At 41.6% G+C, this 24,252-nt stretch overlaps 1 protein-coding gene across 3 annotated transcripts; it reads right to left on the reverse strand.

Moving 5' to 3' along the window:
* Positions 1-3,427: 3,427 nt before the first annotated feature.
* On the reverse strand, positions 3,428-18,307 carry LOC125145681 (type 1 phosphatidylinositol 4,5-bisphosphate 4-phosphatase-like). 3 transcript variants are annotated; one of them, XR_007144113.1, is made up of 10 exons: positions 18,119-18,307; positions 10,301-10,461; positions 9,948-10,054; positions 9,736-9,829; positions 7,889-7,941; positions 7,594-7,684; positions 7,439-7,510; positions 5,247-5,304; positions 4,036-4,526; positions 3,428-3,472 (listed from the first exon to the last, which is right to left on the reverse strand). XR_007144113.1 is itself a non-coding variant. In XM_047819502.1 (7 exons), the coding sequence occupies exons 1-7, from the start codon at positions 18,198-18,200 to the stop codon at positions 7,373-7,375; spliced, it is 726 nt and encodes a 241-aa protein (XP_047675458.1). In that variant the 5' UTR covers positions 18,201-18,306; the 3' UTR covers positions 7,034-7,372. The 3 variants fall into 3 exon arrangements, 1 of the variants encoding a protein (XP_047675458.1); XR_007144112.1 differs by lacking the exon at positions 5,247-5,304 and having other exon boundaries at positions 18,119-18,306; XM_047819502.1 differs by lacking the exons at positions 3,428-3,472; positions 4,036-4,526; positions 5,247-5,304 and having other exon boundaries at positions 7,034-7,510; positions 18,119-18,306.
* Between the last annotated feature and the right edge of the window lie 5,945 nt (positions 18,308-24,252).

The raw sequence follows: 24,252 nt of genomic DNA on the forward strand, positions 1-24,252 counted from the left end.
TGTGTTTGTGTGTGTGTGTGTGTGTGTGTGTGTGTGTGTGAGAGAGAGAGTTAAACTAATGCACTTTTCTTCCTATGCTGGAGTAACCAAAGCATGCCACACAGTGCCTGATCAACCTCCTTCATCAACACCACCTAACGTCCAATAAAACATTTCAGACTCGTGCTGAACTTCCTGTCTGATTCCTTATAAAGCTTTCACACCTGAATCAAAGAGTTAAATCTGAATCACAGAGTAAAATAATTCTTTTAGTTTATTTGTTTGATTTGCACATAATTAAAGAACCAAAAACCTAAAAAAAAAGAATGGCATGAAGAGCCTGTGGGGCTGAAAACCTTCATATTTACATTTACAGCATGTGACAGACCCCTTATCCAGAGCGACGTAGATAAGTGCTTAAATCTCTAACACTGAATACATTAATTCTGGCTCAATAGGTTACATACTCAAGATACCATGAGGTTTAAAACATTTGTTCAAAGATACAATGAAAAAGTGTCAAAGGTTGAATCTATTTATTTATTTATTTATTTTATTTTTTATTTTTAGCAAAAGATATGGAAAGAAGTGTTAGTTGATGTGTTTCCTGAATAAGTAGGTCTTCAACCGCCGCTTGAAAATAGCCAGTGACTCAGCTGTCCGGACCTCTAGGGGAAGTTCATTCCACCACCTTGGTGCCAGAACAGAGAAGAGTCTTGTATTATACTTACCTCTTACCCTAAGAGATGGTGGAACCAGTCGAGCAGTGCTGGTAGATTGGAGGTTGCGGGGTGCAGTGTGAGGAGTGATGAGGGCTTTGAGGTAAGAGGGAGCTGGTCCATTTTTGGCTTTGTAGGCCAGCATCAGTGTTTTGTATCTGATGTGTGCAGCTACCGGAAGCCAGAGGAGGGATCGCAGCAGTGTGGTGGTATGCGAGAACTTTGGCAGGTTGAATGAAAACAAGCCAGGCAGCTGCATTTTGGGTCATTTGCAGAGGACGGTTGCATTCATATGTAGACCTGCCAGCAGTGTGTTGCAGTAATCCAGTCTAGAAATGACAAGAGACTGAACAAGTACCTGAGCAGCCTTTGTGGACAAAAATGGCCGAATCCTTCTAATGTTGTAGAGAAGAAACCGACATGAGCGAGTCACATTAGCAACATGAGAGGAAAAGGACAGTTGATTGTCCATGGTTACCCCAAGGTTGTGAGCTGTGGCTGAAGGGGAGATCCGATCGTTGTGCAAGGATATAGCAAGATCATCTGATGAATCACCTGAGATGAACAGCAGTTCAGTTTTGCTAGGATTGAGCTTTAACTGATGAGCAGTCATCCATGATGATTTCTGCCAGACATGCTGAGATCCAGTCAGAAGCTGTGGTATCTGAGGGTGGGAAAGAGAAGATAAGTTGTGTATCATCAGCATAGCAGTGGTAAGAGAACCCATGTGATGAAATAACTTCACCAGGAGAGTGAGTATACAGGGAGAAAAGAAGAAGACCAAGTACTGACCCTGTGGGACACCAGTGGAGAGTCTGCGTGGAGCAGATGTCACTCCCTCCATGTTACCTGATATGAGCGTCCTTCCAGGTAGGAAGCAAACCATTCCCAATCTGATTCGCAAATCCCAAGACTCTTGAGGGTGGATAAGAGAGTCTTGTGGTTGACCGTATCAAACGCTGCTGAAAGGTCAAGGAGGATAAGGACGGATGACAGTTTGGCTGATCTAGCAGTATGTAGCTTCTCAGAGACATCCAAAAGGGCTTTCTTTGTAGAGTGAGCTGCTTTAAAGCCAGACTGTTGGGATCTTGGAGGTTGTTCTGTGAGAGATTGACAGACAGTTGATTATAGACAATGTGTTCAAGAATTTTTGAAAGAAATGAGAGAAGTGATACCGGTCTGTAGTTACTGATGTCTGATGGATCCAGAGCAGGTTTCTTTAGGATGGGAATAACCCTTGCTCTCTTGAAAGTAGTTGGTACCTGACCAGATGCTATGCTATATTCTTTCACGATTCAGAAACATGGTGACGGAAATTATTTACACCTTAACCAAGTGTGTAGAAATCAGGAGAGACCTCAAGTTACTGACATGACGACGACTGACCAGGAGAGTGGGTGGCATTTTGTCCATATGAGACCTGTTGTTATCTGCTTTGGCAAAAATACTGGTTCAGTTTGATTAACACAGAGAGTTTAAGTACAAAATATTTTGTTTCTTCCTGTTTGTCTCGTGTCCGTGTTGATGACTGAACGTCTTCCTCGTGTCTCGCTCGACAGTCGTGTTAATATGAAGCTCATACGAAAGCAGACACTCAGGACGTTAAGAATTTGTAGAGTTTCATCACTATTTTTCTCTACAATACTAGAGGTGATTATATTCATAGAAACGATAAATAAATGGTTATTTTTTCACACAAATGTTTGTATCTTCAGACTAAACAGTGATCTCAGAACCATCAAAACCATTTCTGCTCTCTGAGATGTTCCTAGTGCTTGTTCATAATCAGTTAAAGTTCTTCCCACAGAGGGACAAACACATGTCTCACACTGAAACAGAGACTTATTTTAGATCAGACTCAGACACAACATCACCGGTTTGTTTCTTCTGATTAAAAACGTCCCAGAAGTCGATTTCCTTCCACCAGCAGAATGAAACTCCAGTGTAGTGTTAAAAACAGTTAAGGAGGGTTAAATATGAGCTCTATTTATTTACCCTACAGTTCCTCACATTCACATCATGAACTTTTACACATTTACAGTGATATAACCTGGAAATGAAGTGAACTGAACTGAAATCTATTTAATTTACACTATATCGTATGTAAATATTTTTATTGTGACACAAAGATTAAAAAATGATATTAAATGAAGAGAAACTTTATTGTCTATTACAAATACACAAACTTTTTAAAATGATTTTAATTGATGCCCATGAAACAGATCCAGGTTACAGTTCTTTTGTTCCCAATATAATGAAACAGAAAACAGTCACTGGTTCATCATGAGACCGATTTCAAACTTTATTGATTTGTATAAAAAACTTTGCCTTTGTTTATTTGAAAAACATCAACGTTCCTCATCCAAATCCAATCAAGTGAATTAAGATGAATTTATTATAGCAAATATTAACATGTCAGTGAAATATTAATTTGAGGATATATTTAATAAATTTAGTAAATAAAACTGTTGAATTAGTCAAATTGATGATCATTTGATGAACTTTTCTGCCATTTCGGATTACATCTGATTATCTGGTCATCATTTAATCCCACAGTGGTAAAGCCATGGCCACATAGAGCTTTGCTGTTAGATCCTTAAGATCTCCCTCTTTTACTGGGAAGCTCTTCAGTGCTTCAACCTTCTCTTCTTTCTCCTTAATGAAGGTGAGGAGATTACTGAAGGCCTTGATGAACACTTCAGTAACTTCCATAAATTTTTTCATGTTGTATGTTCTTGAAGAGACTTAGCGATGGTTTCGGCATCTTCAGTGGCCTGAAAAAGCACAAAAATCACAACATAACAGCAGGACAACAATATCGATGTATCTACACAGAATATTATAGAACTGAGGGTAAAAACAGCATCGTGACGAGGATCAAAACAAATCTGAGACAAAGTTCTGGTAAAGTCTCCTAACCACATCTGTGGCTTCACCTTCCTGCAGATCACTAACTGTAAACACACTGGCCACAACCACACCTGAGAGGTTCAGAACCCACAACCTGAATGTGTTCGAATGGTCCAGTCAAAGCCCAGATTTATCTGCCACAAAACCTGAACATTATTGATCACCATCAACAATCTCTATCTAATCTGTCTGAGCTGGAACATCTTCATCCATCAGAACTGAGAAGTTTAACTACAACCAACTGCAAGCCAAATGGTTTGGTTAGTTTTTTGTGTTCAGGACTAACATCTGCCCTGGTGTCATTTTAAAACAATATCTAAGCGTGTGTGAATGATGTGATCTGGATCATGTGGAAGCACGTAAATGTTTCTGAGGATCATTCTGAGGATAATTTACCTGAAAATTTGTATCAGATCTGTCACCTTACCTGTTCTATAGGTGTGAGGTATTTAGAGAGAATGGCTTCCATTGGCAGTTCAAATCCTTCCAGACAGATGGTGTCATCCTTGTGGATCTTCATCCAGTCCAGTGCCTTCTGGTTTATCTTGGTTTCAGTACTGATCACATCACTCAAGGCCTTTATTACATTACTCATGCGCTTGTGGGTTTCTGATTGACCGTGTGGAAGAAGCTTGTTTAAAGCGACATTTACCCCCCACAGGATGGCGCCAATCACTATATTTTTGGCAGTGAACTTGGCCACTGTAGAAACACAATCTTTGATGGCTGAAAGGAACTCTTGGAGCTTACTCTGGGTTGTAGAAAGCTCTTCGATCACAGTGCGGGTTTCAGCGATTTCACTTCTTAGTGCTTCTTGTGCTTCTTCAGATAGTTCCTCAATACCTTCCTCTGCTCCTTCTATCGCTTCTTCAACTGCATCAACGATCTCTCCAAATTCAGCCATTTCTGCAAAGTAACCTAAAGAATACAAATGAAAATCATTTATTGTCAGTAGCACTAACAAATCCATCTGTTTATATGTATGTGTGTGTGTGTGTGTATATGTGTGTGTGTGTGTGTGTGTTGGCCATAAAAGGCTGCATCTGATTATTGTTTTGTTTGCATGTAGTCAGATATTATTAAATAAATGAATAAAATCCTTCACCCATAAACTTGACTCAGTAACATAAATGATATTAATATTTTTGGTTTTTAATTCTATAATTAACTGATTTAAAGGTTTGACCTTGTGCCCTGCAAGTTTCCTGCCTCAGTGTTGTGTGTGATTACTTACAGTCTGATCTCAGTTTCCAAACCACTCTTATCCCCCGAGGTGTGTGTGTGTGTGTGTGTGTGTGTGTTTCGAGGATCAGCACTTTTATTACACAACTCATTTGGGCGTCTACATAAACCCCCCTTTTTCCCTAGAAATGTTGCTCATGTGGGCGTCTCACCATCATTATATTCACTGCTTCATATCTATAAGTGCAGCATTGCTGTCGGGCGGAATCCTCATATCTCCAAAACCATTATTTTTTAGGTAATTAAAAACACGCTGTATCTTATCTGCAATGCACAGGGTTTAGTCCGCGTTGCAGTGGATTGTCTTGCGCTAAATTCCTGTCCTCAGATGAGCACCAGAACTAGCGGGGATCAAGATTTTTTTTTCTTTGAGCCCAGTGTTTTGAAGACATTTACCTCAGAAGATGTGTTGATTCTTTGCGACTCTTCTTGAGGAGAAATATGCTGCGAAGCTCTACCGCAGAGTGAAGAAGAGGTGGACAGTTGAAGTGTCCAATGGAGTTAAGAGATTTGCGCTCAAGCTATTTTCAAGACTTTAGATTGGTTAATAACTTGTAAAAATAACAGACCCACATGGGGACTGACCGATAGCATCAATATGTGAAAAAAATATGAAATTGACAAAATTAGACATAGGAGGTTTCCGCCCGACAGCGACGATATATTACTGCTGTATATTGTACAAAAAGCATAATATTGCACACTATTGTTATTTGCACTCCCACACTTTATGTACATTACTGATCGCTCATATTCTATATTCATATTTTACTCATTCTATATTCATATCTTATACTCATCCTGTTTATTTTGTATCTCATTGTCTGCATTGATTTCTTGTATAGTATAGTGTTATTTATGTCTGTACTTTTGAGAGTCACAAACTGCTGGAACCAAATTCCCGGTGAGTGTCAAAATGAACCCACTTAGCCAATAACTCTGATTCTGATTGATGAGGGAAGTGAGAACAGATTTGAGCAATCGCTTTCTATAGGAAGAAATAGGGTTTCCTTCAAGTTAAACAACCGGTTGCCTTCAACGTTTTTCCCCTCACATTCCTGTGACTCCTGCAGAGCTGCTCGGACTCGACTCTTTACACACAGATAAGTAAGAATTAATGACATTACAGGAACTTTTACAAGTAATGGAGTGACTTGTCAGGTGACAGGTTTCCACTCATCTGTTATCAACTGTTATGGCTCTGAAATCATTATGTTAGTGAACACTGGTCACATTTACACATCAAAGAGTATTTTATCAACAGCGTCTCAACCAACTAATATAAAGTGCTAATTAAAGTGACACGACTAACTTATTTTATCTTATACTTTATCATTAAATTTTATATTTATTTATCATTTTATTCTTGTTTAAAATAGACAGTGTTGTTTAAAGTACTAGAAAGCAATACTTCAGTAAAAGTACAAGTAACGTACTAGAAAATGACTTCAGTAGAAGTGAAAGTTACCTTTTAGAATATTACTCAAGTAAAAGTCTTAAAGTATCTGATCTTTACTGTACTTAAGTATCAAAAGTCATTTTCTGAATATTTTCTGTATTTGAAGTAAAAGTAAAAAGTAAAATTTCAGTGATTTTCAGTAGGCATAAGAGACACTTCATCTGGTAGGAAGAACCTTTCATTCCAATGTACAGAATCATTTCTTGCAAATACGGCCATGTGTGTATAACGTTATCTTCTTCACCCTGTTCACCGAGTTCACCGCTATCGTCGGGGTGGTCGTCTATGACAGGGGCGACAAACCCGCGGCTCTTGAGCCCCGTGCGGCTCGTTGCCCGGTTTCACACGGCTCTTACGTTCATATCAAAGTTTGTATTTGTGTCTTTTTATTGTGCGTGTTCGCTTCGCTGGAGTTCAATACGGTATTTTCGTCAAACGTGCGTGTGAGTGGGATGAAAATACCTCAAAGTTTCCCAGTAGGAGCAAAATCATTTGAGTAAACAATTTGTGTCATTTGTGGCTCTTTGCAGTAACACAGTAATCTGGCTCTTGGTCTCTGACCGGTTGGCCACCCCTGGTCTACGATAACGGGAGGTCCAGTAGGTGCTTCCATGGCGGTTTCAATTGTGCTTCCGCCTCCTTTGGCAACATTCACCAAACCTCCCTTATTGCAGTCGCACACATTTCTTCTGATTTTATTTTGTAGTAACGAGTAACGAAGATGCTTAGTGGAAATATAGCAGAGTAAAAGCATACATTTTATCTAGGAAATGTAGTGGAGTAAAAGTGAAAGTTGACAAATTTAAATAGCGATGTAAAGTACAGATACGTGAAATTTCTACTTAAGTACAGTAATGAAGTATTTGTACTCCGTTACATTACAACACTGAAAATATTACACATCATAAAAACTGTCGAGTAATTAGACAGATACACCGATGAAGCGTAATGAATAAATTCTGTTATTTCAATACAGAGCTGTGAGATGACAGCTAACACCTGATTAGCGATAGCGAAGGTACGTCCTAGACGCAGAGAACAGAAGTGTGAAGGTTCACACAGATTAACTCTGCAGAGGAGTACTGACTTTAACCCGAGCCCAATACACTGCCACACACACACAACTCACACACAACATCAGCAAAAAAGTCCAGACAGCGTAGATGGCGTTGTAATCCCTCGCCTCATCCACTGTGGCAGCCTGTGGGAGAACCACTAACATTTACACACATTCACACACAAACACCTCAAAATGTTCAACACAGAAACAATAGTCTTTCTCACGATTAGTCCTCCAGCGATGACGGCGAAGAAGATGGCCAACAGTGAGGAGTAAATGCAGCGCTTCATGGGATAGTGCTGTCCAATAAAGCTCCTGCCAAGACAAACAGAAACCTTTACAGTGCTGCCGTAACACAATTACCCAGTACCGCTTTAAACACAATTATTAACCTTTGCTATGATATTTTATAATAAAGATTAAAAAAGCAATGATACTTTTCCCCTTTCTTTTTTCATCTTAAACAGAAACATTATAAAGCTCAGTAATTCATGTTTCAGTGAGACAGATAGGTCTTACACTTCACGGCAGTGAGGACATCGAACACGCTGCTTTCCTCCTGATCGAGGGGCCTAAAGCACAGAGAGAAACTTCAGACTGGGGCAAGAAGGGTCACTTTTACTCCTTTTACTCCTAATAATGTTTATTATTAGTGCCTGAGTAATACATAGATTTCCTGATACAAGTTTGGGCTTCTACAGAATTACTGATACATCAGCAGTGCAGGGGTCTCATTGATAAAACTGTGCGTAGGATCAATACTAAAAGTTTACATACACCCAAAAGCCAAAAATGGCGTACGCCAAAAAATTTAAAAATGGGGTGAGGAGCCAGTGTCTTAGGGGGTAGCCACTGTCGCCTGCAGGTCATAATTATATTAAAAGCAACATTGTTATAATTATATTAAAAACAAAATTGTTACAGTTTCTACTTTTTAATATTGTTAAACAGCAAATTCATTTGCAGATGGTGCCCTTATAACAACATGAGTGCAGTCAATTGCGCCGATTACATTTGGGAAACCAGACATTGCTGCAAAATTGCATTTTAATTTGAAACTGCCAGTTGCCAAGAACCCCAGTGTGGTGAGGACTTGTATTTGGACTGGGATGGCATGGTTCCGGCGTGTTGCCCTCTCTAATACTGGACCCAATTCAACACATAGATCTAAGAGCACAGTTCTAGAGAATCTAAATCGGCTTATTAGCCAGTCATCATCATGGTCCCTGAAAACTCGTTCTCTCCTTATTCTCCCATTGGCATAATCCTCCAACAGTGCCAGCCATCATGAAGCATTACATACCCGGGTCACCGGAGGATTTATATGTTTCTAGCAATTAGACTGATCGATAACACCTTGACAAAATCACAGAATACATTTGTGGCCAAAAATTTAAGACGAAAATGTTATAGTGAACACATGCTTCTTCATGACGGTTTTGTAATGAACACCGTAATAGTTAGGACCGATGATGAGTAGCGATTGTGCTTCATGACTGTATTTGCAGACTTTGACATTTTATGATATATGTACATTAAGGAAAATATTTAGTTTTTACACTGTGTTCTGTAGTTCTGTAATAAAAGGGTATTTCATGCTATTCTGTATCACATGTAGTCGCGCCATCTCCTCCTGCGCTCCCGTTGTGGACAATGTGACTGTAAGGCAGCACTGAATATTATTATTATTATTATGAATACATTTTGAATTACGTTTAGATTTTACTAGATGTATATAGCCTAAAACAATCAGCACAAATAACACTGTTGGATTTAATCTTCATGATAATGTGGATATAACGTATGAAATGGAGTGAAGATTAAATGTCATTAACTCCTATAATCTGCGATGGGTTGGCACTCCGTCCAGGGTGTATCCTGCCTTGATGCCCGTTGACGACTGAGATAGGCACAGGCTCCCCGTGACCCGAGAGGTTTGGACAAGTGGTAGAAAATGAATGAATGAATAATTCTTATAATCGTTGTTCTCACATTTATTTTCTACAATCTAACTTCAGTTCACGACCTCACCATCTGTGTCGCCAATTCCCTTTGTCTCCAGAATGTGCGTACGCACAGCTCAAAGTTTGCTTATAGGTGCGCACATTCTCCCGTCAAGTTTGTTTTTTATAAATCACAACCTTTGCGTGGGACCTGGTGTACACACGTTTCCAGCCCTGTTTTATGCGTACGCAAGCTTTATAAATGAGACCCCAGATCTGTACATCTTTACCGTAAATCTGTACATTTCACTGTAACGTAAATGTACTGGAAATGTTTACAGTAACTCATTGCTGTGTATTAGTTAGTCCTCTACTGGAAGTCTGTAAAACTCTATTCTATGATGATGATGATGATGGAACCACCAGAAAGGTTTGTCTGCAGTGGCCACAGATGGCTCGTGTCCCATAACACTGCACCACAGCACTGCTCGGATCCGTCAGCTCCATCACTCTCTTACTGAGGAGACACAGACACACACAGTAAAGTTATAACCATCTGATTCACAAGACAACCACCACAGGACAGAGAGTCTGGGTTCGCTGTCACTCACAAGGTTCGCTTTGGTTTTCCTTACCACTGAGGACGAGGACACGCCACTCGCTGGGAGGAGATTTTACATATCAGTAGACAATGACATGGACAGCGAACAAACCTCTTTCCTACAGGGGGACTCCTCAAGGGCTACACACACACACACACACACACACACACACACACACACACCTCATTTATAAAATCTCTTAAATCCAAAATGTGTAAGCTTAAACTGTTGCATGTAGCATACATCAGATAGCATGCATTAATATAAACCTGCATTACAGTCAGAGCCACTGACCACCGATCGGAGTCCAGAATTGTGGGAGTTTACTGGTGAAATCACTGGGAGCTGTTACCAGGAATTGTGATGATGGGAATCAGCACACTAACCGTGGCCTCCTGACAAACTCCACACTTCACTATATACTGGTTGCTGTTAGAGTCCAGCTCAGCTCCACACACACCACAGCACAGGGAGGCGGAGCCAACAACGGGCACTGCCCAGTATGGAGGAGGAGCCTCTGCCTGATATGGTGGAGCAGAGGGGACATCTGGGGTAAAAGAAATATGAATCAGATGGGAAAGAAAGAGGGAAAATATTAGGCAGATTTTATTTAGTAATTACAAAAGATATTACAATGACAAATATATATATATATATATTACATTTACACTATTATAAACTTTTGTAGAAAGATTATTTACATTTACATTATTTACATTTACAATGTTATATACTGTTGTAGAAAGGAAATAATTTACATTATTTACATTTATATTATTTGTTATTACATTATATAAATGTAAATAATGTAAATAAAAATAGTGTAAATATTATTAATATAAATCTAAATAATGTCCTTTCTACAACAGTATATAACAGTGAAAATGGTTTTCAAGATGGCGCCACAGATGGCTGCCTCGGCACAACTCTCTCTAGTACTTTCCTTCTTTTTGTATACTTCCTGTGTGTTTGCTTACCCTACCGTGATAACTTACACTAGAGAAGAACTGCTTAACATCGGGCAGTTCACTCCAGACAACTTTTCACAAACCCGGATAGTTTTTTGGAAATCTTAGTTGGAGGAGCAGCTTCGCTCTGTGGTACATGGAGGAGACGCCGGTGAGGGAAGCGCGCCGGTGCGCTAGTGAGGCTACAACAGAGGGGATTTAGAACTGCGCTCCCATCGATTCACCTGGCGAACCTCCGCTCACTGCTGAACAAAATAGATGAACTGTTTCTTCTCAACGGATCAAACAAGGACTTTTCACGCCCTGCTGCTCTCTGTTTTACTGAAACTTGGCTCTGTTACTCAATCCCGGACAGTGCATTACTTCTCTCGGGCTTCCACTTACACCGCGCGGATCGCATAACAGAGCTATCGGATTCTCTTTTTATTATTCTTGGAGACTTTAACAGGGCAAAACTTACACTTGAACTTCCAAAATACAGACAGCACATAAATTGTCCCACAAGGGAGAAAAATACACTGGATCATTGCTACATAATTCTGAAGAACGCATATTGCTCTGTACCCAGGGCAGCCTTGGGGAACTCTGATCACTGCTTGGTCCATCTTATTCCAAAATACAGGCAGAAACTAAAATCTACTAAGCCTGTAGTAAAAACAGTGAAGAGATGGACCAGTGAGGCAGGAACTACAAGACTGTTTTGACTGCACTGATTGGAGCATCCCAATCACGCCCCTCCAGGTGTCACTGTCACTGCCCATGTGAGCGTTTTTAAGTTTAAGTCCCCCAGTAGAACGACGGAGTCCCCGGTCGGAGCACTTTCCAGCACCCCTCCCAGAGACGCCAAGAAGGTTGGTTACTCTACACTGCCATTTGGCCCATAAGCACAAATAACCGTGAGAGACCTATCCCCGACCCGAAAGCGCAGGGAAACGACCCTCTCGTTCACAGGGGTGAACTCCAACACATAGTGACTGACCTGGGGGGCTATGAGCAAGCCCACACCAGCCCGCCTCCTCTCACCACGGGCAACTTCAGAGTAGTAGAGAGTCCAGCCTCTCTTGAGGAGTTGAGTTCCAGATCCCAAGCTGTGCATGGAGGCAAGCCCAACTATCTCTAGTCGGTATCTCTCAGCCTCCCGCACCAGCTCAGGCTCTTCCCCCCCCAGAGAGGTGACATTCCATGTAGCCAGATTATGTGTTTGGGGATTGGGTTGCCGAGGCCTGCCTGCCTTCGACTGCCACCCAATCCACAATGCACCGGCCTCTTACGGTTCCTCCTGCAGGTGGTGGGCCCACGGGAGATCAGCCCCACGTTGCTCCTTCGGGCTGAGCCCGGCCGGGCCCCGTGGGGTAAGACCCAGGGTGGCGCCCCGGTTGCGCCATACCGGGCGATGTCACGGACCTTGGTATTGACTTCTTCATAAAGGGCCTTTTGAACCGCTCTTTGTCTGGCCTGTCACCCAGGACCTGTTTGCCTTGGGAGACTCTACCAGGGGCAAAAAGCCCCAGACAACATAGCTCCTAGGATCATTAAGGCATGCAACCCATCCACTACAATAAGGTGGCGGTTCAAGGAGGAAGTCAGACTTGTTCCCAGTGCATGTTGGACTACGACATTACATTACATTACATTTATGGCATTTAGCAGACACCCTTATCCAGAGTGACTTACAACTGAGGGTTAAGGGCCTTGCTCAGGGGCCCAGCAGTGGCAGCTTGGTGGACCTGGGGTACGAACCCATAACCTTCCAATCAGTAGCCCAACACCTCAACCACTGAGCCACCACATCCCACATCGACAGGGCTGCCCTTTATCACCGGTCCTGTTCATTATGTATATGGACAGGATTTCTAGGCGCAGTCAGGGGCCGGAGGGAGTCCGTTTTGGGGACCACAGGATTTCATCTCTGCTTTTTGCAGATGATGTTGTCCTGTTGGCTGCCTCAAATCAGGACCTTCAGTGTGCACTGGGACGGTTTGTAGCCGAGTGTGAATCAGCGGGGATGAGAATCAGCACCTCCAAGTCCGTGGCCATGGTTCTCAGCCGAAAAAGGGTGGCTTGTCCCCTTCAGGTTGGCGGAGAGCTCCTGCCTCAAATGGAAGAGTTTAAGTATCTTGGGGTCTTGTTCACGAGTGAGGGAAGGATGGAGCGGGAGATCGACAGGCGGATCGGTGTATCTTCTGCAGAGATGCGGTCTGTTGTGGTGAAGAAAGAGCTGAGCCACAAGGTGAAGCTCTCTGTTTACCAGTCGATCTATGTTCCTACCCTCACCTATGGTCATGAGCTTTGGGTCATGACTGAAAGGACAAGATCCAGGATACAGGCGGCCGAAATGAGTTTCCTCCGTAGGGTGGCTGGGCTCTCCCTTAGAGATAGGGTGAGGAGCTCGGTCACTCGGGAGGAGATCAGAGTAGAGCCGTTGCTCCTCAACATCGAGAGGGGTCAGCTGAGGTGGCTCGGGCATCTGTTTCGGATGCCTCCTGGACGCCTCCCTGGGGAGGTGTTTCGGGCATGTCCAACCTGGAGGAGGCCCCGGAGAAGACCTAGGACACGCTGGAGGGACTATGTCTCTCAGCTGGCCTGGGAATGCCTCAGTATTCCCCCGGAAAAGCTGGAGGAAGTGTCTGGGGAGAGGGAAGTCTGGGCATCCCTGCTTAGTCTGCTGCCCCCGCGACCCGGCCCTGGATAATCAGTAAAAGATGGATGGATGGATGGATGGATGGATGATTGGAGCATCTTTGAGGCTGGAACTGACAGCCTGGATGAACTGACTGACACTGTTACATCGTACATCAGTTTTTGTGAAGACATGTGTGTGCCAACCAAAACCTTCTGCAAATACAGTAACAACAAGCCATGGTTCACAGCCAAACTCAAAAACCTTCGACAGGCCAAGGAAGATGCCTACAGAGGGGAGGACAAAACTCTGTATAAGCAGACCAGGAACCTACTGAGAAAGGAGATCAGAATAGCCAAAAGAAGCTACTCTGAAAAGCTGAAAAGCAGGTGTTCAGATAACAACCCTGCATCAGTGTGGAAAGGCCTGCAAGACATCACAAACGACAAGAGTCGCCCCCCCATCTCCCACTGAAGCAAACAAAGACCTGGCTGACAACCTCAACACCTTCCTCCCCTCCTGCTTTAAACTCTTCACAATCATCCCGGTCCCAAAGAAACCCTCCATCACTGGACTGAATGACTACAGGCCTGTCGCTCTGACATCTGTTGTCATGAAGACCTTTGAACAGCTGGTATTGGCCCACCTAAAGCCTGTCACAGAACAGATGCTGGATCCCCTACAGCTTACCTTGCAAACAGAGCAATGGACGATGCAGTCAACATTGGACTGGACATATGCCCGGATTCTGTTTGTTGACTTCAGTTCGGCTTTTAATACTATAATTCCGGAAATTGTCCACTCAAAACTCCTAAGTCATCTGTCAGTGGATCACCAGCTTCCTGACAGACAGGAAACAACAGGTGAGACTGGGAGATGTCACCTCCAGCATTCGGAAAATCAGCACTGGCGCTCCTCAGGGATGTGTCCTCTCCCCACTGATATTCTCCCTATACACTGCACTTTAAGTGACCAAACTGTTAAACTCCTGAAATGTGCAGATGATACTACGCTCATCTGTCTCATCCAAGATGGCGATGAATCTGCATACCGGCAAGAGGTGAAGCGGCTGGTGCTATGGTGCAGTCAGAACAGTCTTGAGATAAACACCCTCAAAACTGTGGAGATGATAGTGGACTTTAGGAAAGACCCCAACACTACTCCCCCACACAATATCCAACAGCCCAGTGTCATCTGTGGAGGCCTTCCCAAGACCTGAAATGGGAGTACAACATAAACGCCATCATCAAAAAGGCCCAGCAGAGGATGTACTTTCTATGTCAATTAAGGAAGTTTGGTCTGCCACAGGAGCTGTTGATGCTGCCTTTGACACAGTGGACCATGACATTTTGTTATCTCGTCTGGAAAGTGGGTGGGCATCAGAGATTCAGCTCTTGAGTGTTTCCGCTCATAACTCCAAACAAGGACTTTTAGTGTTAGTGTACTGTACTGCATTTCAGTGTGGTACTCCAGCTGCACTGCAGTAGACAAGAAAGCCCTTCAGAAAATAGTCAACACAGCCCAAAAAAAAAATCACTGGCTAACCACTACCCTCCCTGGAAAGCATCGCCCACTCCCATTATCGCTCTAGGGCCAAAAACATCATAAAGTACACATACCACCTGTTTAATCCTCTGTCCTCAGGCAGGCGGTACAGATCATTAAGAGCAAAAACCACCCGCTAACAGAACAGTTTCTTCCCAGTTGCCATCAGGACTTTAAACTCAATGCACTAATCTCAAATACCATTCCAACCTGTTATCTATAGTCACTTATTTCACTTAAATCTCTTCTGTCTAAGCTGCTGCTATTCTTACTGTATATATGGTCACTTTACAAAATAGGCACTTTATTACTATCAATAGTCACTTTACTCAATGGTCAATTTATTCAGACTATTTAATGTGAATTTCACTTGGTGTATTTATGTGTAAAAGTGTATTGTTTTTGTCTGTGGTTATATGTCTGTTTTTATTGTCTGTGGTTATATGTCTGTTTTTCTTACACCGATCAGGAGTAGCGCTTCTAATTTCGTTGTATGCGTAATACAATGACAATAAAGGCATTCAATCAATTCAAGCAACTTTTCAGGATCTAGAAAAGGTCATACATGCATTTATATCATCTCGATTGGATTACTGTAATTCTCTTTATATTGGTCTTGACCATTCCTCTCTAAATCGGCTACAGTTAGTTCAAAATGCAACTGCCAGGTTACTTTCTGGAAAGAAAAAGTATGATCACATTACCCCAGTGTTAGCTTCCTTACATTGGCTCCCAGTTTATTTTAGAATACAGTTTAAAATTCTTTTAACTGTTTTTAAAGCTCTGAAAGGTCAAGCACCCATTTACTGTATATTTCTGAAATTATTCACCCTTATTCAGCACTCAGATCTCTCAGGTCCAATAATCAAGCTCTTCTTCAGGTTCCTCGATCATTGTTGAAATCTAAAGGGGACAGAGCTTTTGCAACAGTTGCACCCGCTCTCTGGAACCAGCTTCCTCTCAGTATAAAGAATGTGTCTTCTGTTGGGGGTTTTAGAAAAACAGCTAAAAACCCATCTGTACCGTCAGGCTTTTCCTGTTGAGTGTTAATTTGTCTTTCTTTTTTAACTTTCATATATTATACCTGGGGGGCGCACAGTGGCTTAGTGGTTAGCACGTTCACCTCAAACCTCCAGGGTTGGGGGTTCGATTCCCGCCTCCGCTTTGTGTGTTCTCCCCGTGCCTCGGGGGTTTCCTCCGGGTACTCCGGTTTCCTCCCCCGGGTTAGGGTTAGTACATTTCATTCCCTTTGGGCCTTTTTACACCTGGTCACTTCATGTGTGTTCTCTGATCCGATAGCTATCTGATTTGTTAAAACCGTTCCATTTACATTAGGCCACAAAAATGCGTCTTGGCGAAACGGATATCGATCCGATCTTTCTGCTCCTGCCCAAAATGCTAATACTGTATATTTTACCTCATTTCCGGGGTAATTGAAATGGAACACACTTTGGTGTATGCGGTTGCTACAAAAAAACAGCAATTACTGTTTGCTGCATCTTCGCTGGCGGCAGCAGTGCATTTTAAGACCCAACGAGAGACCTGAGTGAAAGATCAGAGCCAGCACTTATGGGAAAACATATTTGTTCCTGGCGTGATGCACGACTCGTGAGTCACCTGGAGTGACATACTTCCATTTGGGAGGAGTATAGCGCTGACGTATGTGCTTGAACAACCACATGCATTTACACCTGTCCAGTTTCATCTGTAACGTGTCCCAGACCACCTCCTGAAGGGGTTTGAATCATCGGATTTATATCCGTCTCGAAACTGTTTCGGAGGGCATTTAGACCTGGTCTTTTTACCATCGGGTAGCTATCGGATCACAGAAAACGCAGGAAGTGACCGGGTGTAAAAAGCCCCTTTGATGCTCTCTGTGTAACTGAAATGTGTGCAATGAATGAGGTTAAACATCGCTTCGTCTTTAAAAAAAAAAGGGGAGGAAACCGAAAGAAAGTCTGCGTTTACCGAAGAAAACCTGCTCCTGACCAGGTTAGGAACACAACAGAAGTTACCTCTCTTTCAGAAACGGGCTTGACTTAACCTCCTTCTCGGGTTTAACATACCTCCATTTCTGCAATGGAAAACCCAGTTTCCCTCATTTCAGGGTTAAAATGCTCAGAGTTTTCACTTAACCTCCTTTCTGAAACAGGCCCCAGGTGAATTAATGGATGATCACAAACTGTGATTTCAGCACATTGCTGATTGCTAATACATTTTTACATTTACGGCATTTAGCAGACACCCTTATCCAGAGTGACTTACAACTGAGCAACTGAGGGTTAAGGGCCTTGCTCAGGGGCCCAGCTTGGTGGAGCTGCGGTTCGAACCCATGACCTTCCGATCAGAAGCCCAACACCTTAACTACTGAGCTACCACATCCCTAATAAACACCAGACCAAACAGCTGACTGACACACAGAAGACATGACAGTCTCCAGACGGCTTCATACACAATAATCCCATGAAACATTGTCTGACCATGAAGATTAATCCACAGAGTTTTTTAGAATTTAAGTGACTTTTTGTTTTGATCCAAATAACTCAGAGGCTTAGTGTGACTCTGTGATTCGGTCTAATGATTCAATGATTCAGTCTCAACTCCCTGACTTAGTTTAAATGACACAATGTAACTGAATCAGTCATTCAGACCCCGGAAATGACTCTGTTTAAAAGCACTGATCTTTCCTTTAGCAGTAACAGGAGGATTATTAAATACTTTTCCGATATACGGTATGTGTCACTAATATCGACTAGAATAGGGACAATGATTGGGGTTGTTTAATAAAAGTTGTCTGATTAAACCGTTAACAAACTGCGTTGAAACTGATTCTGAACCGATTCCGACTCTTAAGTAAACATGACTCACACTCAGTTTGTTTAAGTGTAACGGAGAAATAAAAGTGTGTATGAAAGCGTTACAGAATAAAGTCATTATAAGAGGCATAATAAAGGCATTATAAGAAGGTAGACACTATAATAACACACTAATAACGGAATATTACAATACGGAAGTTATGACGTGTGTGAATGCACTAATAAAACCATGTAAACAATCCGAATAAAACTCACGTTCTGACGTGACGGACGTGTAAAGTTCGGCTTCACTCGTCTCTGCACTCAGCAGAGGAGATTCTTCTGCTTTCTCCGTCATGGTCACTGTTATTTACAGCTGAAACTGAGAGAAAACATCAGAAAAGTCTTCAGTCCTTCACCATAGAGCTGGATATGAGCAGGGAAGGGAAGTGGGCGTGGCTTCGTGCGTCATCACAGATTACAGATTACAGCAATTAATAAAGATTTAATAAGGTTCATTAATGTTCATTAAAAACTTTGTCAATAATGACAACAGAAGAAGAAGAATCTGTATTTATAAAGTGCTGTGCAATCAAAAATAAAATAATTATTAAAATATGTTAATAATAATAATAATAATAATAATAATAATAAAATGTATAAAATAAAAATGTAAACTAATAAATAATACATTATAAGATTTAATTTGAGTAAATTTAATTCATTAAAAAGTCTGTGCTTCCCAACAGAGTGAATAAACACAGTCAATTATTTTGTAGAATAGAATATAACCGTATTTGTAGAATTCATCTAAAACTTTCTGGATGTCGAGTAAAGTTATGTGTTAAAGACACGAACACAGAATTCATGGATTTATTAAAAATCAAGTTAAAATAGGAGGAGGAAAATTCAGCTGATTCTGGAGTTCAGAGCTAACCATAAAGAGCTCTCCATAAAGAGATGTCATGATGACAAAGGAACAAGGACGAACAAAAAATTAAATGATTGTAGTGAATTAGAGATCAGACACACAGTTGAAGACAATTCAAGTCAAGAAGCTTTTATTGTCATTACTGTATTGATGAGACTTACACACCGAGTATCCCGTCCGGAACCCCGTTTATTAACTGCTTACGGTCTTACACACAGTCAGAACTGTATTGTAGCATTACACTGCCCTCTAGTGGCCATCATATACAATATACACATCTCAATACAAATTCAACCATATACTGTATAGCTGTTGCAGTACACATTGAAATGATACAACGTTTTTCCAGGACCAGGGTGCTACATAACACGAAGACAGAGCTACAAGGACTTAGTAAGTTAGTCCTAGCCACATACAGTGCAGCTGTGCAACCTGGTGTACACAAGACAAACAAGACAGTGCAGGGCAAGACAAACAAGACAGAAAGACAGACAGGACAAGACAGAAAGACAAACATTACAAAATGACAAATACAAGAAAGACAACAGAAACAGTGCCAGTGTACATATTGTATGTTCAGACAATATTGTGTGTGTAGAAATACTGGAATGAACACAGTGTTATAGCAGCAGTTACCTGAGATATTGTAAAGTATTGTGCAAAACAGCAATACACTGAAATATGAGACAGCATGTGCAAAGAGCAAAAACAGCATGTAAACAGTTCAATTCAATTCAATTCAATTTTTTTTATAAAGCACATTTAAAATCCACCCGAGCTGGCCAAAGTGATGTACATAGAGATAAAAGAAAAGGAAAAAAGAAAGAACATAAATATAAAAGAACGTGTACAAATTACCAACAATTAAAAGAACAGGAAAAGCAGATCATCATAACATCAGAATAAAGATAAGGAGTAAGAGTACCAAAGTTAATAGAGACTTCATCTGGGTGCCCTTTTGGCCCAAATTGAATGATTTGGGTTTTGTCATCGTTAAGTATCATAAAATTATTTGTAAGCCATAATTTGAGTTCTTGCAAGCAAGCCTCCAATCTCTTGTATGCCGAGTTATCTTTGTGCTTAACAGGTATATAAAGTTGTGTGTCATCCTCATAGCAGTGATACAACACCCCAAATTTGTGCATAATTGATCCCAGAGGTAACATATACAGCGAAAATAATACCGCTGCTAAAATCGTTCCTTGGGGTACACCACAGGTGACGTGGGCCACCGAGGATGAATGGACACCTAAGTTGACTGTAAATCTTCTGTTTGACAAAAAGGATTGGATCCATTTCAGTACTGTGCCAGTGATACCAATCGAGCATTCAAGCCGAGATAAAAGAATCTTGTGGTCTACGAAATCAAAAGCAGGGCTCAAATCTAAAAACACTAAGGCCATGGTATCACCAGCATCTGTGGTCATTATGTGCTATGGAGGGTTTTAAAGCCAGACTGAAAAATATCAGAGATGGAGTTGATTTTCAGGTAGTTTCTCAATTGTACAACTTTTTCAAGAATTTTATATACAAATGGAAAATTTGAGATGGGTCTGTAATTTGCATATATTGTAGAGTTGATGGATGTATATTGGAATTGTGTGTATTTGGTGTAGGTCTGTACAGTCTATACAGTTGATGTATGTGTGTGTTGTTCTCAGTACAGTTCAGTTATTAAGGAGACTGATGGCTTGTGGAAAGAAACTGTTACACAGGAGGCAAGAGGGTGAAGAGTGTGTGTGAGGAGTATGTGTGGTGAAGAGTGTGTGTGTGAGTGGTGGTGTGGGTGAAGAGTGTGTGTGTGAGTGTGTGGGGTGAAGAGTGTACGTGAGGAGTATGTGTGGTGAAGAGTGTGTGTGTGAGTGGTGTGTGGGTGACGATTGTGTGGGGTTGAAGGAGTGTGTGAGGAGTGTGTGGGGTGAAGAGGGTGAGTGAGTAGTGTGTGTGGTGGAAGAGTGTGTGTGTGGGGTGTGTGTGGTGAAGAGTGTGTGTGGTGTGTTGGAGAGGGGTGTGGTGGGTTGAGAGTGTTGATGAGTTTGTTTGTTGGTTGAATAGTGTGTTGTGTTTTTGTTATTGGTGTGTGGGGTGAAATGGTGTTTGCGTTGTGTGTGGTTTAATAGGTGTTGAGTGTATATATGTTTTTACTCTTTTTTGTTATTTTTTGTTTTTTTCATTCCTATGTCTATACTATTTTTTTTATATTTTTTTTTTTAATCTGTTTTCCTATCATCTCATCCTGTCTATTTTGTTTTTTCTCATCTGTTCTCCTCTTTTTTTGTTTCTCATCTGTCATCTTTTTTTCTTTTTTGTTTTTTCTTCACCCTTTTTTTCGTCATTCATCTTTTTTTTGCTCATCTATCACTTTTTTTTTCTTCTCCTATCTTTTTTTCTCATCTCTTCCTCTATTTTTTTGTTTTGATATCATGTATGATTTTTTGTTTGTGAAGAGTGTGTGATGTGTGTGTGTGATGTGGATGTTGTGAGTGTGTGAGGGTCCACAATGTTGGCTTTGTGGATGCAGCGTGTGGTGTAAGTGTCCATGATAGAGTGAAGAGAGACACCAGTGATCTTCTCAGCTGTCCTCACTGTCCACTGCAGGATCTTGTGATCTGAGATGGTGCAGTTCCCCAAACCAGACAGTGATGCAGCTGCTCAGGATGATCTCAATGGTCCCTCTGTAGAACATGGTCAGGATGGGGGGGGGGGGGGGGGGGTGCCTTTCTCAGCCTCTGTAAGTACATAAGAGTAGTTCAAGATATTATGAATGGTGTATGACAGCAGTGAGATACAGTAGCGCTTTGAACAATTTTCTATTGTTTCAAAGCAGCTTTAAGTATGGAAACAGAAGAGAGTGAAAATAAATGCATATATAATAATAATAATAATAATAATAATAAGAAGAAGAAGAAGAGAAGAAGAAGAAGAAGAAGAAAATGAAGAAGAAAAATAAGAAGAAAAATAAGAAGAACAATAGTATATATATATATAAAATTAAAGTTCAAAATAAATAAAAAAAACAAATAAATTCAATTAATTATATATCTATCCCTATCCTGCAGAAAAGGGAATTATGCAACAATGCTGTTTGTGGACTACAGTTCAGCGTTCAGCAACCGTAATTCCCTCCATGCTCACCTCTAAGTTTGCAGGTCCTGGGACCTTTGCTGACGACACTGTTGTGGTGGGCCTGATCTCCAACAACGACGAGACGGCCTACCTACAGGAGACTAAAAACCTGGAGAGATGGTGCCAGGAGAACAATCTTCTCCTGAATGTCAGCAAGACTAAGAAGTTGATAGTGGACTTCAGCACAAAGCAGGAGCGGTCATACCAACCGCTAAACATCAACGGGATGCTAGTGGAGAATCACTTCCTGGTTCGGGAACAGCACCATGCGGGACAGGCGAACCCACCAGATGGTGGTGCGGTCAGCTGAACGTACCATCCACACCAAGCTCCCTGACTTCCAGGACATCTACAGCACGTGGTGCCAGACCAGAGCCAGGAAGATTGTAAAGGATCTCAGAATCCCAACCGTGGACTCTTTTCTTTGTTGCATTCAGGGAAACGCTTCCGCTCCGTGAGAGCAAACACAGAGAGAATGAGGAGAAGCTTCTTCCTGCAGGCCGTTTGGAGTTTAAAACCAGGAAACACCCAGGACTTAATTCTGGACCTTTCCATCTATCTTGACTGTTTTTTCTGCACACCTTTTTTGCACTGTCACTTTAACTCTGGACTGTCACTTTAACTCTGGACTGTCACTTTAACTCTGGACTGACACTTTAACTCTGGACTGTCACTTTAACTCAGAACTTGCACAGCACAGTGACACTTTATACACTATTTACACACCATACTGCACCTGGACACTTTAAAGACAATCATTAAAAACCATACGCATTTATGTATATTTATGTATAATTATATACATTATTTTTTCACATGTATTTTAATATTTTATATAGTTTTTATACAATTTATAATTTTTATTTATCTATCTCCTTTTGGTTTTTATTTATTTATTTATTTATTTATTTATTTATTTATTTATTTATTTATTTATACCCGTAATTACATTACTTTTATGCTTAAATAAAAAGTGCAGGAGTTTAAATATTTGGGGTCAAACATCTAGTGTGATGGGGAGTGTGGAAAAGAGGTGAAGAGTTGAGTACAGGTAGGATAGTGGGTGGAGAAAAGTGTCAGGAGTGTTGTGTGTGTCAGAAGAGTGTCAGGAGTGTTATGTGTGTGTGTGTGTCAGAAGAGTGTCAGGAGTGTTGTGTGTGTGTCAGAAGAGTGTCAGGAGTGTTGTGTGTGTGTGTGTCAGAAGAGTGTCAGGAGTGTTGTGTGTGTGTGTGACAGAAGAGTGTCAGGAGTGTTGTGTGTGTGTGTCAGAAGAGTGTCAGGAGTGTTGTGTGTGTGTGTCAGAAGAGTGTCAGGAGTGTTGTGTGTGTGTGTCAGAAGAGTGTCAGGAGTGTTGTGTGTGTGTCAGAAGAGTGTCAGGAGTGTTGTGTGTGTGTCAGAAGAGTGTCAGGAGTGTTGTGTGTGTGTCAGAAGAGTGTCAGGAGTGTTGTGTGTGTGTGTGTGTCAGAAGAGTGTCAGGAGTGTTGTGTGTGTGTCAGAAGAGTGTCAGGAGTGTTGTGTGTGTGTCAGAAGAGTGTCAGGAGTGTTGTGTGTGTGTCAGAAGAGTGTCAGGAGTGTTGTGTGTGTGTGTGTCAGAAGAGTGTCAGGAGTGTTTGTGTTTGTGTCAGAAGAGTGTCAGGAGTGTTGTGTGTGTGTCAGAAGAGTGTCAGGAGTGTTGTGTGTGGTGTCAGAAGAGTGTCAGGGAGTGTTGTGTGTGTGTGTGTCAGAAGAGTGTCAGGAGTGTTGTGTGTGTGTGACAGAAGAGTGTCAGGAGTGTTGTGTGTGTGTCAGAAGAGTGTCAGGAGTGTTGTGTGTGTGTCAGAAGAGTGTCAGGAGTGTTGTGTGTGTGTCAGAAGAGTGTCAGGAGTGTTGTGTGTGTGTCAGAAGAGTGTCAGGAGTGTTGTGTGTGTGTGTCAGAAGAGTGTAAGGAGTGTTGTGTGTGTGTGTGTGATAGAAGAGTGTCAGGAGTGTTGTGTGTGACAGATGTGGAGGAAATTCTATTCTATCAATCAGAAATAATAGTTCAAGTGAACTTTCCATAAGTTGCAGAGAAGACCGCAGCAGAGTCCTGTGGAATATCAAACTTCTTTATTCACTACACTTGCAAGTGTGAAGTCAGTCTGTCAGTCTGTCATTCGTCTGTCAGTCTGTCAGTCAGTCAGTCTGTCAGTCAGTCTGTCCCGAACCTGTCTGAACAGAGTGGTTACTGGGATGTAAGGCAGTTCTCCATTTATACATGAAGCTACTGTATGTGTGTCTTCCACTGTGCGTGTCTTCCTCTAATCTTGTTTTCCTCTAATCTTGTTTTCCTCTAATCTTGTCGTCGCACAAGCAGGGCGACGGTCACGCCGTTATT

Source organism: Tachysurus fulvidraco, chromosome 10 (genome assembly GCF_022655615.1).
Source record: "Tachysurus fulvidraco isolate hzauxx_2018 chromosome 10, HZAU_PFXX_2.0, whole genome shotgun sequence".
Lineage (NCBI taxonomy): Eukaryota > Metazoa > Chordata > Actinopteri > Siluriformes > Bagridae > Tachysurus > Tachysurus fulvidraco.

Coding starts and splice junctions, on each gene's coding strand:
- LOC125145681 (XM_047819502.1), bottom strand. CDS start 18,200: ATGACGGAGAAAGCAGAAGAATCTCCTCTGCTGAGTGCAGAGACGAGT. Junction 10,462..18,118: donor CACGTCCGTCACGTCAGAAC/GTGAGTTTTATT, acceptor CTTTTACCCCAG/ATGTCCCCTCTGCTCCACCA. Junction 7,942..9,735: donor ACTGCAGACAAACCTTTCTG/GTGGTTCCATCA, acceptor TCTGTGCTTTAG/GCCCCTCGATCAGGAGGAAA.